The sequence below is a fragment of the Diadema setosum genome, chromosome 3 (genome assembly GCF_964275005.1).
Source record: "Diadema setosum chromosome 3, eeDiaSeto1, whole genome shotgun sequence".
NCBI lineage: Eukaryota > Metazoa > Echinodermata > Echinoidea > Diadematoida > Diadematidae > Diadema > Diadema setosum.
This window is the reverse complement of record NC_092687.1, coordinates 20,938,256-20,957,155: the sequence shown is the minus strand read 5'-3', so window position 1 is coordinate 20,957,155 and position 18,900 is coordinate 20,938,256. Positions and strand designations below refer to the sequence as shown.

Sequence of the window (18,900 nt, the reverse complement as noted above, 5' to 3'; positions counted from 1 at the left end):
TGATGTGCATTATTAACCCATTGAGGACGAGTCCAGAGTATACTCTGGCAGGTGTCTATGGGAAATGTGTGTTGTAGCAAAATCAGTCCGTCCTCAACGGGTTAATATCTTGTATCTGCTCCTCAGAGCTCTGGTGGGCACATTCAAAACTCACTGCAGTGTAAACAGCAAACTGCAACTTTAGATTACACAGTGCAATATTGGGGAAACGTGATTGAACAGACAAGTCTGTATGACAAAATGTATGCAGGAACAGAAACTGCGCACTTCAAAGTTTGGATTCAAAGAGAAACTCTGACTCTAATGACACATTTACAGGAGGTCATTTGATAGGTGTAAAAGGCATTTGGGCTATGGAATTGGTCTAGAAGAAGCTTCTGTGATTTAAAAGACAACTGGTCAAATGCTAGACCTACAAAATGTTTCATCACAATACAACTCAAACAGAAACCATTTGCATGACCTCTCAATGAATTGAATAACACAAAAGAGTGTGGTAAGAATATCATTAATGATTACGTCTGGTCCAACATGATCATGAGACTCAAACAAAGATATTGTTAGACTATGAAATGTTACCTACATTTTCTCCAGCATTATTTGTGAAGGAAAACTGATCGAAAGGCCAATTTTGAAGTACTGTAGAAGTGGAAATTTTCAGTGTTTAAATTGTTGCGCAACCAGATACTAGCATGAAAATTAAAGCACGCAAATATTTTTGCTTATCATATATGTTCTAGTAAGTTGATGTCTTGATTCTGCGGAATTAAAAACATGCGAAACTCTTCTTACCCGGCTGAGTGCAAAAAATAAGTAGCACGAAAACATCCACTTTTACAGTAATTGCAACTACTGTATAATAAGCTGTTATTTTCACGAGGGTTTAATTTTCGCGAATTTTGTGAATCACAGTTGGATTGCATATTTAACAACTCGCAAAAATGTCCCGATGCACTTGGGTGACAGTGCATTTATTTTAGCGTCGGTGTCAATTCGCGAAAAAACAACATCTTGCGAAAATGTCTATGACCTCCTCATTCGCGAAAACATCTGTACGCAAAAATAACAGCATATACAGTATCAAATCAAAGTGATGCAGTACTGTACCTTACAAATTCTTTAAAATTTCACTTTGAATATTTGTCAGTGCTACATTATCCACACTTATTTAAAACATACCTTGCTTAACCATAAACACATTTTATGTCACACTGTTTGCCTAATTATATACCTGCACTTCTACGCACTCAATGCATTTCACGTACCTTGGAGTGTTCTATTCACTTTTCCATAAGTTTCTTTGTTATTGTTGTCATTTCTTTTGATGTCTTTCACTCAAGCCCGTACATGAATAGAATCAATACACCGCTGTTCATTTTCAATTAAGGACCACTGGAACCAAGCATTTTTGATAGAAGTATCAGGGATGTGAATAGCAGAGTGTCAGAGTTTCTGTCGTTGCTTTTATTGTGTGTGTTTTCAATTCCTGGCTATGCATGCCCTGCAGCCTCTACACAGTACAATCAGGGTTGGATCGTGTGCAATAACACTGTCAGGCCATCCAAACATGATTTAATTTCTTGGACATTGATTGCTTGTAGATGAAAAAAATCAGGGCGGTGGCCAGGCAACAGATCAAAAATGTGTTATTGCACATATCCCTGAAGAGCTTGTATTCTGTATGTATCTGATTTGCAAAGAATAATAACACAGATTGCAAGCGCAATGGTTTAAAGTGCATATTTCACCATCTTCACATTGACTTTAATGACCTGAGTAAAAATCAAACAAAGAGAACAGTAGAGATCTCATCACAATTAAACCTAATCTGAGGAAGTAATGCACTTTATGCACTACATATGTTGTTGTATACTATTGTTATCATCATCATCATTATCATCATACCAATCCACTAAAATTCATTAATTTAACTTGTTTGTCCATATAAAAATCAGTATATCATCTAGTGCTAGAGTGATTTCAAGTCAATTGTATGGTCAGGAGCAACGGTTTTTACTGCAAGTCTGCAAAATACAATGCAATTGATGTATTAATGCTACACCTGTGTCCGGCAAAGAAAGACATACCCGGCAAGAATTTTCCCCCTTCTAGTAGTCTTGCTTACTTACAAGTTTGGGAACTTGATATTTGGTTGAAACGAATACTCACCGAGACCACACCCATTGTCTCTCTGATGCTGTTGGGCGTTCCAATATTTGGTACCTTCTTGGGGAGTTCTTCAAGAAGAATGTCCTCAACAATAAGTGCCTTGAATCCATACATGTGAATCATATCATCAACAATTCGCCCCTTGCGTGAGCCAGGTCCACCTGCAAAAGGAGTTGAAATCAATGACAAGTTAGAACGGTTATGGTTTCTTTCACCATATGACTACAAACATGCAAGCATGTAAGAACACTCAGTTTCAGTTATCATTTTTTTTTGTTTCTTTTTAAGGAACTGATGATTCGTGATCGAACATTTTTAATTGAAAAGTTACATCAGTTATCAAGCAACACACATCTACACTGCATTTCATATCCAATGCATATTTCTGGCACACAGTTGTGTTTCTATCTTCACCAAACCCATAGCTTCCCCAAACTGGATGTGCCATGTATAGCAGCATTAACATTAACATATTCTAAAACTGACAGCATAATTCTGCTAGTACAAACACATACAAATAAAATGTATGTGTCAATACATTCCCCTTATTCTGCATTAAATATCACCACTCTTCCTCAAAGATGTGTGTGTGACTTCAACTTTGATTAAGCTTAAACACGAGAGCTGATGATTTTCAGGTACATTGTATACATTGCATAGAAGCCCTTTATCACTATATGTTATTTAAATGAATCAAAATGATTTCTTTTTGCTTGAAATCTATCAGAGCTTAATAACGAACACAATATGACTTAAATGTTTGCTAATGCACAAACAGTAACAGGTTAAATAAGTTTCCCTCCACAAAACAACAACAACACCTGAAAGCAAGATGACATGCTCGAGTCCAGTGGTTCCTTTCTCCAATATGTTTGTTAAACTATGTAGTTGCGATCTTACAAATTTCATTTGTAGAGGGAGACAAATTGAAGAAAATTCACACCTCAACAACAACACAGTTATCAAATCTGTTCTTTATCCTCATCTATGGGATATGGTCTCATTAGCTCACTGTTTGTTTGTTTGCTTTTTCAATGTAAATATCCATGCAGTCAACAAAGTGGCAACCTTTTTTTTTTTTTTTTTGGGGGGGGAGGCATATTAGCACCATAGATGATTGCAGCAGTTCCATATTATGCAATTTTTTTTCCATCTAAATGTGTGTGTATTAATTTCAGCAATACGGGAGTATGCAACTTTAAACACACATGAACACTTTTAGGGGGATGTAAACATTATTCCTAGTATTTTGCCACCCCCCCCCCCCCTTTTAATCCTGCCATGATGTCCCATAATCTCCACCATTAGACCTATGTAACTACTAACAACAAGCAAAGACCACAGCCACATTGTCATATCAAGGTTGAAAGATGTTAAGTCACACATACAATGAGGTAGACCTTCAGTACATGGTAATTGCTGGTTTACATTTCTACTCCCCCCCCCCCACCCCCACCCACCCACAACATAGCATCCTTGCCCTAGTTCCATTCACAATACGGCACACACTACCGGTATACAGTATAACAATCTTGCCATTATGTATCAGAAGGTCTGTGCTAATGTTAGCAACCTAACATAATTAAGCCCCCTTAAAAGCCTGGCCTGTCAGCACTATGTAGTAGCCTACATGGTATTGGTACACACACCAGCTACAGTACAATCATCATTAGCAAACAAATTAATGATGATCCAGCAATAGCCTGCTCTCTACTGCAGTAGCCTTTAATAGTATGATACACTGGTCTCTCTACAGACTCCATACAGAACACACTCACAATGACAAAACACACAACTTCTTCTTCTGCTCAAGATAATGTCTGGAGTTCTACTTGACAACTGGATGGCACAGTTCTTTAACATCTTCATCAGATAGCAATACTGTAAGTGTAAGATTGTGGGGCAACCATTCCCTTCAATGTAGTGCTAGTCTAGTGGATTGAAGCTGATGGATTCCAAAGGCATGGTCCATGGATACTTGGAGACTCACATTTTTTTTTTACTGGATTTCTAGGTAGAGTGGAGTCTACAATCTACATCATACAAATGTGACCCTGCACCTCAAAACAAACAAAAAGTCGCCAGACATGAATTTTTAGTTAAGACCATATTCTGAAAGAGCAGACTTTAAGCTTTAAAATGATGTATAACTCAAATCAAATGGACTCTCCTAACCTATCTAAATATTGGAAAGAAAGCACAAACTCAGGAAAAGTGTGAACTGAGAAAAGAGGCTCTGAAGTACAGTGTCTGTTCAAGCGCTTAATCTTCACCAAACCGTGCTGGCTGTGCGATGAATGGGGCAAAACAAAAAGGAAGTAAACCACCAGAGTAACGACAATGAAGGGATTATCAGATTAAACTGAAATTAAGCATGCCTCATTAACACATTCTGCACTATCCTTTCAAAAGTTATTAGAGTTGAAAGTGAAGAGTGTGGACAAGGTTTTTCAGACATGAAAAAGGGATTCTAAAGACACACCTAATCACACTTTTTTACCAAAAATGTTCGAGATAAACTGCTAAAAAAAAAACACACTTTCCTGCCCGTTTTATGATACCAAATTTTAGCATATTGTAAAAGAAGACCCGCTCTTTCAGAAAACATGAAAATGTCAAGTTCGGCTAGGTTGACCCATTTCACTTATTTTCAGTCTTCACGCAAAATCAGTGTGTGCGACTTTATGTTCGTTTTGAGGTGCACGGTCACAAATGTGCTTGCACGGACCATGCCACAGCAATCACAATCAGTTTTTTTTTTTTCTTTGACAGCAGGCCTAACGTTAGAGGTCTAGAAGTTACAACCCACCCCAAATAGAGAATGCATTAAATTGCATTAATTGATTTATTGCTGTATTTAGTGCAGTGTGCATGCTTTGAGACTACAACCGTTAGAGACGTAATCGTAACACTATTATAACAGCTTCATAGAGTACAATTAGGCCTAAGTTCAGTTAGTTTTTACACGAGGTTTGCTTTGAGAATTAGCTGAATTTTCAGTCCTCAAAATATTGCTGTAGCATCTTGGAAGATGAAGCACGCCCCTCATTTTTCCGTTTTCAATTCAGTTCATATCATCGATTGAACTTTCGTCCCCTAACAACACAGTTAACACTAACAGGTTGTTAACGTTAGACTCTAACAGTTAGGGTAACGAAATGTGGCAAGTGTTAAAGTCATAATTAAACCAGTTAAAGATTACACAGGACTTGGTCTCAAGTCGCCTAGTTCAAGACTTGTTGTGAAAAGGAATTTGTACGAGTCTACGACGTCTTTAAAAACACTTTTAGATTAAAATACATGATTTCAGACGTTAAATCACTAAATGTTGACGTCCTTACCAAATATGAAAACAACCGTTGTTTCGTCCGGGGACAACTTGACATGATTTCCAACGCGAATGCTCACTTTCGGTCTTCGGTGGAAAAATCCTTTTTCCCCGTCTTCTCCCTTACCGTCAGTGCTATTCCCACATCCCATTTTGTATGTGCACGTATAAGGTTACTATGGAACTACCAGATCACGAGCAAATGAGTCCAAAAATCCTAGCAACTGGACATTATGGATGAAAATCTTTGCTCCATTGAAATGTCCGCCTGCAGAATGCTGCTATAAACGGTAACAAGGCGCTATACGATAAAGTAGGTAGAGAGGAGCTAGGACCGACAGACCGGCGGAGGACATGCATTGATGTATTTGCACTGTGCGTGTGCATAGATTTTACCCGGATATCGCTCGGTGGGGGACGGACACACAAGCACGACGCTACGCTTCATACGCCTGCTGCATGCACGCCATCCAGTAGTATGCCCGTGCAGCGCAACTGGGTTTTTTTCTACGAGTGAGGGGTGAACATATTCATATACGAGTGGGAACGTATTGACCATCGCGCCACATCGCCGCCGCCGCCGCCGCTGCGCTTGCTGCCCGCATGTAGTGACGATGAGCGCCACATCAATCGCCTTCGCTGCGAGTCCAATAATGTACGCGGCGGCAAGCGACACTGGGATGGTACAGTTCAGTCGGTTGCTATCCCCATCAATCCATCCATACACAACATCCCAGCGAGGCTCATACACACACATCCACACATTATTCACAAACCATGGATGAACATGATGCTGGGTACCTGGTAGTACAGGCACATTTTTATACTGAGTGCACCTCAATGTTTACGAGCTAACATTCTTGTCGCCACATTTATGAGGGATTTTTTTTTGTCTGTCACACAAAAACCTTTGTGTATTTTTTTTCTTTAAATTTACTAGCAGAACAACGAGTGCAGAATATTTTTTTTTGTTATAATGCTACTCGCAAACGGCATTTCCTCCAGTCTAAAGTCGGATTCATTTATTATTATTATCATTATCATTATTTCATTAGCGCAAAACTAAGCATAACACAAACAGGAATATTCTTTTTGATCAAAAGTTTGTGTGTGAAATTGCAAACGTCCTATTAACACAACGCTCCTCAAAGTCAATATATATCAAGGGGGCTGAAGGTTGGGGTGGGGTGTAATGGGGATGTGGATCCGCTCCCCCCTAACATTCTCGAAGATTAAAACAATGATAGAGGGATCCAGGAATTCCGTAAAGTGGGGGGGGGGGGGGGGCGGGGAGAGAACACATAATTAAAGGGAGTGCACGCACCCCCTCCATTTTTTCTTTTTATCTCCTTTGATTTATGCAAAAAATAAAAATAAAATAAAAAATAGGCCTATAAAAGTGGGCGCGCCCGGTGCGCCCCCGCCTGGATCCGCCACTTAATGATCGTATAATGTAAAGAGGCGCACCAATAAGGATTTGGCTATTATAGCTCACAAGGCTGCAAAGCTACAGAAACCACTTTCAAGAGAAAAATGTGTACACGGCCCTTTAATTCAACGAACATCTTTGTATAGCTTCATAATATTATTGAGTAGGCCTCTAGGGTATTTTTTTTTTTTCATGTCGTTTTGTTTCTATTCTTTTGCATTTTTTCCCCTTCAACTTTCGTCATGCATGACAATGATAAAAAAGGTTTGGAAAGAATTAATCGCACGTATAGGCCCTATATCTATCACAACGATCTCATTTATTTTCTCTCAGAAAGCTTATGAAGTCAAGGTATATATATGGACGATCGGAAGTAGAACTGAGTCTATGGCAACTCGGATCGAGCGAGGAGGAAAATGCGGTGATATCGGCCTAAGATATAACTCCCTCCCAAAGGCGGGAGCACTCTGGGAGCACTTTTATAGGTGCAGCTTTGCGCCTTTCTGACCAGTGTCACAATTAGAGCACCATTAAAGGTTCAACTCTGCATATTTCTGATCTGCAAAGGTGCATGCAAAGTTGCACCGGTAAAGGTACTCCTATATTACAGCGTGCGTGACACTGGTAAGGTTCAAAGTTGATCCTATAAGTTCTCAGAATGCACGCACACACATACACGCACCAGACATGGATAAACACACACACACACACACACACACACGATACACATATACGACAAACTGGAATATAATAGTTTGTCATCATTGGCCATTGTCATTGATAAAACAGGAAGTATTTTCTCCTCCTTATCCTTGCTTCCTCTTTATATCATCAGCGGGATGACAAACGCATGACGTATCGAGGCCACTCAAAGGCAGAAAATAAACATTAAAGAAATCACATAATCTTGTACTGCTCATATCCTTTAAAAGGATCCGTGGTCCCGATCATCCCCTTTCCATCCTCGTAACTACTCGACATCATTAACGACGATTCCCATTCCCCAACTTTGCCACAGATTACTCAATTTCGAATAACGAACCTTATTTCATTTTTCGATTAACGAATCTTCATAACGACTCTTGTTTCATGTTCGGATTAACGAACCTTCGGAAAAACGAACCTTCAGAATAACGTCATATAATGTTCGATTTAAGGAACCCTTTTTCATTTTTGGATTAATAAAAAGGTACAGGGAGTTAGTGTGTTTCGGATAACGAATCTTCGAGATCACGAAAATCCCCCGGGAAAGACATTTCACGCGTTGATTGAACATTATTTATTTAAAACAAATCGAGATTAACATGCCAATCATGACGTAATCCTTTCTCATAATTCATTACACGGTCTCTCGCTCGCTCTCCCTCTCCCTCTCTCTCTCCCTCTCTCTCATGTAACTATTCATTCATCTATTTATTGTAGGCATAAATGATGCACAGAAAGTTGATATTACTCAAATATTTCCGAGGGAAGCGCCACCAAACAGCGATTGTTGTATAATACCCACAGAACTACTAGTATATAGTTCTTTGATGTACCTCAATTGAGCAGCGCTGAATGTAATCCAATAAGACCAAAGCGGGCGCTCTTTTGGTGCGAATGGGTGCGACGATTTCTCGCCAATCCGCTGATCTCTATACAAGTCATACAGCGTTCCGTGGACCAAGATTTATTTTCGCGTCAAAACTGCCCTTCGCGCTGAATTCCATTCCATGAGCAAAAATGTCTCCCAAAGAGCACAGAAATCTTCCGGTCCTAAACATGACTGTGTGTATGTGCATGTTTGTTTGTTTCTGTGGTCTTTGATTCCGTTAGTCTATGATTACGTTGGTAAAGAAAGTAGGGTGGACATTGCCTTAAAAAAAATGCTTACATTAAGTTAGATTCCAAAATGCTACTTTTCAGCATCACTCTGGTACAGGGGCGTAGACAGCGGGGGTATGCATCCCCAGCTCACTGGGTGGTGGGGATGACATATATGCCATCCCTTCAGGTTTCGGGGATTTTTGTTTTTGTTTTTGTTTTTGTTTTGTTTGTTTGTTTGTTTGTTGTTGTTTTTTACTTGTGGTACTAGTATTCTTTTAATAGTGATTATGATTGTCACTCTTTCTCTTCTTCTTTTTTGTTATTGTTGTGATTTTTACTTCTATTTTTTCATCATCATCTTCATCATCATCATCATTGATATAGTTACATAATACAAAAAAAAAAAAAATCTCACAGGACCCACAAAACTTACGATTAATGATCACCAAACTGGAGACAAATTAATTATAAGCGAATCATTCAGTTATATACTTTGTGAATGTAGGGAAAAGGTTGTCAGAAAATGTTCCAAACAGCACAAAGAATTTTTTTTTTGACTTTTTAGAAAGTCCGAATTCTGAAACATGTTTTTTTAATTCCAGTTACAGAAGAGGAGGTAATTGATATTATCAGTAACCTCAAGACAAACAAGTCCCCAGGATGTGATGGCCTCACAAACAAGCTAGTGAAGAAAGTCGCTGCATTTTTCGTGAAACCTCTCACCCATGTATTCAATTTATCTATTTTTAACGGTGATGTACCACAAAATATGAAAATTGCAAAAGTAGATCCTCAAGAAGTATTTAACTACCGCCCTATTTCTTTGCTCACAACCTTTTCCAAAATCCTTGAAAAGCTCATTTATGTTCGTTTGATCAAATTTTTCAAATCATGTGAAATATTAACTAATGTACAATTTGGCTTTCGTGAAAAGCATACAACATCACATGCGATACTACATTTTATTGATAAGGTTGCCTCGGCAATTGAGAAGAACTTACATACTGTAGGTATATTCTTAGATTATTTTAAAGCTTTTGATACCATTGATCATAATATCTTATTGTACAAACTGTCCTATTATGGAATCAGAGGAAAAGCTCTGGAATGGTTTAGAAGTTACCTAACTCATAGAAAACAATTTGTTTCTTTAAATGGTGCGGAGTCTACTTTGCGATCTATTTCTTGTGGTGTTCGACAGGGGTCGCTGCTTGGTCCCCTACTTTCTTTCTTTCTTTCTTTTTTGTATATATAAACGATTTTCCCAAATTCCCAAATCGCGCAAATTCTTTCTTTCATATTATTTGCCGACGATTCTTATAGTATTTTCTTCTCTCACAAAAATCCACACCAACTACTGAATATTATAAATTCAGAACTGAAATCTGTAGTTACATGGATCCATGCAAACAAGTTATCTTTAAATTTCTTGAAAACCAACTATATGATATCTAGCAATTCATTATCATCTTTACCAGGCCATATACTCTTTAATAATGTGCAAATAGACAAAGTCACGAATACAAAATTTCTTGGCCTACATATAAATGCCAAATTGAATTGGAGAATGCATAAATGCTACTCAAGTAAACCTCTTTCCAGAAATGTTGACGTTATCAATAATATAAAATCTATTCCAAAGAATATATTGCGTATACTATACTCAACCCTTGTACTACCCTATCTCAATTATGGCGTTCTTGCCTGGGGAAACTCAGCAAAATTATACTTGGATAAATCATTATTACTTAAAAAGCGGACAGTGAGAATTATTTCTGGTGCAACATCACGTTCTCACACTAATGAACTCTTCTATGAAAATAAATTTCTAAAAGTATAGGATATATATTTTATGAATCTAGGATCCATTATGTACATCTCGAATGATTCTGAATTTCAACAGGTTATTTCGTCACTTTTTGTTATGAATGAACAAGTGCACAACACTCGGCAGTCTTCTTCTTACCACCTGCCATCCATTAGAACTAACTTTAAACACAATACACTTGCTTTTGCTGGACCAAAATATTGGAATTCTTTAGCCTATTCTCTTCAACAAACCACAAGCCTCAAAACATTCAAATGCAAATTAAAAATGTAGTCTTTTGAGTAAATATGTTACGATGTAAGTAGCCTTTATTCTATACCAGATATCTGGACACTTTTACCCTATAAGGTAATCTTACATCAACTTTTACATGAATTCCTATTCATTTTAATTCCACGGTTTATTTTTTTTCTCTTTCTTTCTTTCTTTCTTTCTTTCTTTCTTTCTTTCTTTCTTTCTTTCTTTCTTTCTTTCCTTCTTTCTTTCTTTCTTTCTTTCCTTCTTTCTTTCTTTCTTTCTTTCCTTCTTTCTTTCTTTTTCTTCCCCTCTCTCCCCCTTCGGTTCTCTTTCCTCTATTTCTCTCGTTCTCTCCTTCTCTCCCTCACTTTCTCATTCATGTTTACTACCTTTAAGATGTAAATATGTACAAGTTATGTAAATATGTTTCAGGAGTCTGTATATATGTTATATTCTCAATTACTCTATACATAATTATGAATATTACTCGTCATGGTGACCTACAAATTTTACAAGCTATGCTTTTAGTTGGGTACCCCCATTTCCGTTTGTATAAGTACCCTATATTCTGTCAATTCATGCTGATATATTACTGTAATATTATGTGTCAATACATAAACAACAATGCAATGTAAAATGGAAATGAAACGAAGAAATTCAATTCAATTCAATTCAATTCAGTTACTGTCCTCATCGTCATCTTCGTCATCGTCGCCTCGTCTTTATTTCCATACTTCTGATCCCTAAATACATTGCACAAATGTATTCTGTCTCTAGTGTTGGACGGTGTCATTAAATATTTGTCAAGAGGCGCTCATAATTATGTCACATTCTCTTGATATCTAGATGTGATCTCACAACTTTCAGCCCACAGATTTCCAAGGTATTGCGCGGAGAGAGAAATTTCGTCGAAAAAGAAGAAGAAAAACGACCCCCCCCCCCCCCAAAAAAAAAAAAAAAAACCCGTCGTCGTTAAACAGCGCCATCTTGGGCTAGATACTGTACATGATAAGGTCATTGAGGTGGACCCTTACGCAAGACTTCTTTTGCGCCGTAAAAGGACCCCTCAAAATCTCTTGTTTGCAGAATCTAGGACAGATTGAAAACTTTGAAATTGTCGTCAGTCCACCTGGTCACTCTCCAGCCATAGAAAGTGACATTTGTATGTCGTAAGTACACATTAGTTTTATATGTACCACTACCAGTGAGAACCCTTCGCTCCGTACACGTAGGTATACCTACACCATCCACCATATCATCGATCGCCTGACTTGTACAGTCCCATGTACTGATATTTCATGTTGGCTCGAGTGCATGTGCTGACCAAAAATAATATCCTTGAACTATATGATGATCCTCAATTCCACACTGTTCATTCAAGGCGAGGCGGTGACAAGCCACAGGGCCGGGGGAGCTGTCCTTAGGGATTAATGGTGACAAATATTGCACGTTATCAGGGGTGAACCTAACCGCACCAGCGACCGCGACCCCAACCCGTACCGAGTCGGGGTCGCATTTTAGTATTTTTACACTGAAATTTGTACCCATAGGCCTAGGCCTACTGCTAGACAGTCTACTTACAATCAGAGGCGCAGAAATCAATTTACAATACGATCTGTTTTAAGAGCCCGGTTAAAGATTTTATTTGAGGTTTTAGTCCTTCCGCACTTCGTATCTTACAATGTGTAGTACAACTTACACAGCGCATGCGCTAACACTGCACTCACAACAGCCTTGCTGTCAGTGTCGATCGGGTATGGATAAAACGTAGCACATGTTGTAATACACAATGTATGCCTGTGGAAAAAACAAAAACAAAAACAGGATGGCTAGCTGAGAACTGACATGAATATTCATTCGCGCATGCGCAGATGATTTTATTTACGTGATATGTTCAAAATGGCGATCCGCATCTTGCGGAGATGGTCTCAAGTCAAAGATGATGACGATTTATCTTGTTTTCGGAGGTAATGGTTAGGGATACATAGTTGCCTATGATGTTCAACAATATGGTATTAATACAACATGCGGTTTTTCGTTGCGAATCCAAGTGTTGTTTTGAACGATGAGTTGTTACCTGAATTGCAAGCATCGCAGTGCACTTGATTACTTCACTAAATTGCATACAAGTCGTCGGGGCGCTGTTACTGGTTACAGCGCCCCATGCAGGCGTTAGGGTGAACCTAGGTAAACAACTCGCGATCGCGATCATTAATCATTCTAACGTCCATACGTCCATGGGGTGAAATGGAAAAGTCCCTAAAGTCCCTAAAGGAAAGGGACTTCTCGAACACCACTTCTGGACTGCAGCCATTTCGAGCCACTTTCGTACGAGACTGGCGGCCACGTCCACGCAATTGAAAAGTCCTTAGTCATGATGGGATTATGGCCGGCCACCATGGCCACGGTACGCGGCATGCAATGCACAGAGCGCAATTTATCCAATTTGAACTTGGATTGGAACTCATTGGAAGTTCCATTGATATTTACCTCTAACAGTTAGGGAAGGATTCAGTGTATTTTTTGTTCATCTGTCACTTTTACACTTCTTGGCTCCAGAGTGAATATGTATGGATTTTTTTTCTCTCTCTCAAATTCTATACTGACATTAGATCTACTCATTAGAAGTCTAGAATCTATCTCTTAGTAGTCTTGTCAAATCAGTTGAAACTGAAGAATGTGAATATCTCTACAGAATGACTGTAAAACCAGAAATAATTGCACATGAAGTTTTCCTCCAATTAGAGCCGACGGCTTTTGCGGGTAGACATTTTTGTGAATTGACGTTGGCATTCAATGCACGTAAATGTAGACAGGAACGTTCACGTGCATTTTAAGTTTTGCGAATCTTAGCTCCTTACGAAATTCTCCTCGTTTGGTTCCAGAAGGAACATTGAGGAGTATCTTGGAAGAAATTTGCAAAAATTTCATGCACGCAAAAATTCTGGTTTTACAGTATTTGGAATTTGATCTCTGCATGGTTTATCATTTTATGTGTAAATGGACTGTATTCGTCTTAATGGGCAAGCAGGAATCGGTCATGTGACTTTCGAGGAGTCAAAATACAACAGGGGGGCTGATTACTGAAATACTGCATTATTAGGTGAATATTTATAGTTTGCAGATACATGTATGCTTTGGCTAGGAGAAAGAACTGTAAGATAAAATGTTGTGCTTTCATCCCGTTCAATGCATACAGCTGTAGGTCGGTTGTCAAGGAAACACCATGAGCAGACACCTACGCTTTGTGGCCCGAACAGTGTTCGTGAAGAATGGAGATGTAGACTCTGCCTACAGAACACTTAACAGGTTAGTATGAACTTATGGTAAACATGTACTCAAGTGGTCAAAGTTGTGTAACTCCGTGCCGTGTAAAGTGCCCCATTCAGTATGCACACACACACACACACACACACACACACACACACACACACACACACAAAAGACAAAAAGGCAAGAGATACAAGAAACCAACCTCTTGTTGTGGTTCACCCCAGGTGAATAATAGTAGTCAGAAAATGATATGGACATGACGTGCCATTCACAAACAAAAAGTGAGTGGAACCTCATTAAAAAGAGGTTGGATGTACAAACCCTTTTACAGAAGGCTGATTTTGCAAGTCCTAACTCTTTATATTTCTTTGTTTTTGTACCCAGATACTGTATAGCGAGAAACCTAATGAATTATAACAAGGTCATTGTCATGGTTTTTAGGTCCTTCCCCTGTATGCACAAGATGTCAGCCTTTGCATTATGTGAAGTAAAATAAAACACACAGAACAATGAAAGAGTCATTTAAAGGGTATGGCTAGTAACTGATAAGTGGGAATCAGTGGGAATGCTGGGGGATGATTGTTTCAATCCTTGTGGGATTCATTTAATAGTACATTATATATCTATTGTGTGAAAATTAATTGCTTCAGAATGGTCTTATATTCAAGTAATGTGCAGTTTAATGTTTCCAGGTTAGCATGCCTGTACAGTGATGGGGCGATCGTACACGTATAAACTGCACATTACTTGAATATGAGACCATTCTGAAGCAAATAATTTTCACACAACAATAGATATATAATGTACTCTTAAATGAATCCCACAAGGATTGGAACAATCATCCCTCAGCATTCCCACTGATTTCCGCTGATCAGTTACGATGTACTAGCCATCCCCTTTAAGTCAGAAGAGAAAAATACTATAGTGTATATGTAAGTTACATGCATGTTAATGTTTCACATGCTGTCCTATAGTAGTGATATCAATCATAGTTGCATTATGCAAGTTTGATGAAGCGATGATGTCGTGGCCTGCCAAGGCTTCCAGTCACTCCCATACAGATTTTCACTAAATTGATTCTTCATGTTTGCCACTATCAATGTGTGGCATTGACCTGCTCTGTGTGCATTTCTCCTCATTTTCAGCGCTCTGAACAGAGACGGCATCATAGAGACCGTGCGGAGGAAGCGCTACTTTGAGAAGCCGTTCCAGGAGCGTCGGAGGAAGGAGTACGAAAACATGAAAGGCATCTACAACCAGGAGATGAGGCGTAGGATAAGTTTCATCATGAGAAAGAACAGGACTGATCCATGGCCAATGTAGACAGAGCCATGGGGCTCCCATAGATTGACATGTCTGGTTTGGAGATCACCAGAAGAAAGTGAGGTGGAGGAGTTTGATTCGGCATGAGGGAGAACAGGTTCGAATATGTGATGAAGTGTGCTGACCAGAGTTGGACTAAAAAGGAAGTGTCTGACAACCAGGAAATATGAAGCACAATGGGATTTTTAGCGCAAGGAAGCATAAAAACAGAGCGTGTACCTGAGCAAGGCCAATGAGAAGGCAGCCGTCATTGCATGGTGATCTCTGATGTGATAGATAACTTTTAGAGACATCAGTTTGGTGTGTTGCATAGCATGGCTGAGGATAATCCATTTGCTGTATTTTGTCCATTACTAAGAGATATATGTATATTTTTTTAAATTTCTTTTTTACAGGAAATATGTACGGAGATCAGCAGAAAAGTTTTCACTCATTGCTTTGTTCTGTTCAATGAATTTGTTTAAAGATTCCTTACAGAAATGTGAATGATGAAAATCGCAGACTTGCTGTCTGGTATTTTGAAAGATTGTCCTTGGCTTGGTGATGCCTGTCTGTCCTGCGGTACTTTGTATTACTTCTTGGTCTGGATTTGATGGAAGACACTCAGTTACTTGCCTACATTTCAAACAAGACAATTACAGTGGACTACGTTATAACGAAGTCCTTGGGACTGGCATTTTTCTTTCGTTATATCGAAATTTTGTTTTAACCGAACAAATAAACAATAAAAATTATAGAGCGGATAATGTTGCAGCCTGAATTTCATTATAATGGGAGTGCACTGTACAAAAAAAAGGAGCTATCCAGAATTTGAATGTAAATGAAAAAACCCTGCATGCAAAGAAGAAGGTCATGTATAGATATGGTCTTACAGTATCTGTCATTCAAAGATTCAGTCATTCAGAATGTCAGAGATTGTACAGCTGTATGACAGCTTTCAATATTTATAACAACAACAAAAAGAAGAAATTAATCGAAAAAAACCCAAATATATATGAAAAAATTCTCTTCTGCTATTGCATATATGGAAAAAGTTCTAAATAAAAAAAAAAAATGCAACCAAAATCAAGCAAAATGCCATTACCTTGTGGCTCTTGTTTGTGGCTCAGGATTTTCACACATGTGCTCTATAGTGAAAGTGAAGAAAACTTTAATTCTCATCATGTAAATGTAGATGCTTGAAATGGAATTCTTGTCATGAGATCACTGAAGTATGTTGCAAGATTATTGTTGCCAGTTGTTCGTTTCTGCTAAAGCAAAAATTGGAAGTTGGATCACAAGAATAAAAGCCAGAGAGTATCAAGTATTTGAGACTAAATTGCTGACAGGTCGAAATCTCGGTCATCAGAGACAGCATCGCAATGACACTTTAAACTTTTGCCCAATCACGAGACGGCAAATTTTGTAAGGTCCATGTACTTGACCATAATATAGCACTGTGTTGTTGTCATCATACCAATATGGATTAACTGACATTGTTGTCACCTTTGTTCAAATCCTCATTTATTCATTTTTTTTTTTCCAGGAAAATACATTTCTTCAGAGTTTCTAAAGAATGCAGTTCTCATCTTGGAGGGGAAAAATGATGTCATGATACATTGTAAATGTCAGGAAGGAAAATTTTATCTCTGCAAATGTGAAATTTATGAATAAGTGATACACAATGTATTTTGCACACAAATGAAAAAAAGTGAGCGTTGCAATAGCAACTTGATTGATAACGAGATTAAAAGACTTTACTCAAAGTCAATGATGTCAAAATGATTTGTAAATGAGTATTCATTACGAAGAAGACCTGATCTTTGAGCTTTTACAGATATGCCTACAGTTAGCAAGCAGGATTGTACAGTGTATATAAATATCCTATACAGTGTAGTTGTCATACTGCATGTTTATCTATTTGTTTCCCTCAAGTGAAAATGGAAATGTGTGACGTTATGGAGAAGGAATAGAGAACAGAGCACTATACACTGTACTTGAGTCACAAGAAAAAAAAAAAAAAAAAACCATCATGGTGTTAACCCTAACTAGGCCGGCTATTCAGGTAGATGATAGAGCTGGGGGGCCTCCCAGGCCCCCCCTCCGGATCTCGGCCGTCGACCACGCGATCGCGACGAAAATTGGCACACGCATTGCCTATGATGTAATCTAAAGTACCATGAAGTTAATTTCTTCAAAAATTATCATTTACACTAAATTATGCTAATTTATGCATAATGATGCATGAAATCAGACAATTTGGTATAAATCACTAAATAAAGCTCAAAACAGGCACATTTCTTGTGTAAATGTTCTTTTTAGTGTCCTTAGCAAATGTAAGAGAAAAAAATTGCGCAATCAGAAAAAATTTCCTAAGTATTTTATTGTTTTTTGAATTTCTTATGTGTTTCTCTGTTTTTTCGACTTTATGTTTTTCCTTGTTTTTTCGATGAAATTTGTCCGTGACATTGTTCTGAACAAGAAAATGCGTTATTACTTGATTTTAATCAATAAAACCCCAAAATAATCATGCTTTTATGAAATTTGCCTGTAAACACAGTTTGCATTGAAATTGTACACAAATTCACGTTTTTGAGCAGTTTTTGGTCTGACATGCACGTGCATATTTATGCGCAACTTCGGAACCGCGCACCCGGGCATCGCAAATTTGGTGTCAAAAGATGCGGGAGACTCGAAAGAAAAAAGTCATGAAACGTCGCGGTGATAGCTTCTCGCGATGGCGATAGCTTCTCGCGATAGCGATACATTGCGCGAAACGTCGAGGGGGGGGGGGGCCTCAGAATGTAAATTAAATCTGTTCGAGTGGACTTACTTGTGAAAATCACGGCGAGTCCAGTCAAACAGATTTAATTTACACGTTTATAGCATACTACCTGGATGAATCAAAATCTACGTCGATATAAACACCATGGTGTGTTACAGGAGGAGTTCTGTGGTCTGCTACATGTATGCCATAATGAGGGCTTGACATTAGCTGTGGCCCAGGGCCAGTAATGATTGATGTCGGGCCACCAAATTTCCAAGAAGGCCATCTTTTGGTGGCTTGGATAGGGCACTTAAGATTCAATGTATTGTAATGTTTCAGTTTATTTCTGGTCGGCAAAATTTCAGATTCACAAATTTTAGTGGCCAAAACGGGCCACCAGAAATAAAAGTTAGTGTCGAGTTCTGCCATAAAGATAATGTTCACCCGTTGAGGACGGACTAATTTTGTTACAACATGCATTTCCCATAGACAACTGCCCAAGTATACTCCAGACTCGTCCTCAACAGGTTAATACAGGTAATGACAAAAATACTTGGTGGTTGGACTTGTGTTTGTGGTTGTGACTGTGAGGGTACATATACATGTATGTTTGAGTTTGTGTTGGTGTGCATTTGTATACATATATATTATTATATGTATTTTTTTTTTGTAATTGTATTTATGTATTGGTAACATGGGAGATGGTACTTGATGTTTGTGAACAACAGGACAACAACAACAACAAAGTTTTTCTTTCAATC

At 38.4% G+C, this 18,900-nt stretch overlaps 2 protein-coding genes across 2 annotated transcripts in view; one reads left to right on the top strand and one right to left on the bottom strand.

The window, feature by feature from the left end:
- LOC140226552 (uncharacterized) overlaps nt 1–5,757 on the bottom strand; it is a 77,952-nt gene extending 72,195 nt beyond the window's left edge. Inside the window, exons 1-2 of the mRNA XM_072307002.1 lie at nt 5,511–5,757; nt 2,170–2,330 (exon numbers count right to left, since the gene is read on the bottom strand). Of these exons, the coding sequence (XP_072163103.1) occupies nt 2,170–2,330; nt 5,511–5,649 (300 nt within the window). The 5' untranslated portion in view covers nt 5,650–5,757. The remainder of the gene's footprint in view (nt 1–2,169; nt 2,331–5,510) is intronic.
- Nucleotides 5,758–11,814: 6,057 nt separating this feature from the next.
- On the top strand, nt 11,815–17,142 carry LOC140226257 (small ribosomal subunit protein bS21m-like). Its single transcript, XM_072306749.1, has 3 exons — nt 11,815–11,966; nt 13,997–14,106; nt 15,216–17,142. The coding sequence occupies exons 2-3, from the start codon at nt 14,024–14,026 to the stop codon at nt 15,391–15,393; spliced, it is 261 nt and encodes an 86-aa protein (XP_072162850.1). The 5' UTR covers nt 11,815–11,966; nt 13,997–14,023; the 3' UTR covers nt 15,394–17,142.
- Nucleotides 17,143–18,900: the final 1,758 nt, after the last annotated feature.

Excerpts from the sequence above, each read along its gene's own strand:
- LOC140226257 (XM_072306749.1), top strand. The coding sequence starts at position 14,024 with ATGAGCAGACACCTACGCTTTGTGGCCCGAACAGTGTTCGTGAAGAAT. Across the intron at positions 14,107-15,215 it reads GCCTACAGAACACTTAACAG|CGCTCTGAACAGAGACGGCA; the intron begins GTTAGTATGAAC and ends CCTCATTTTCAG.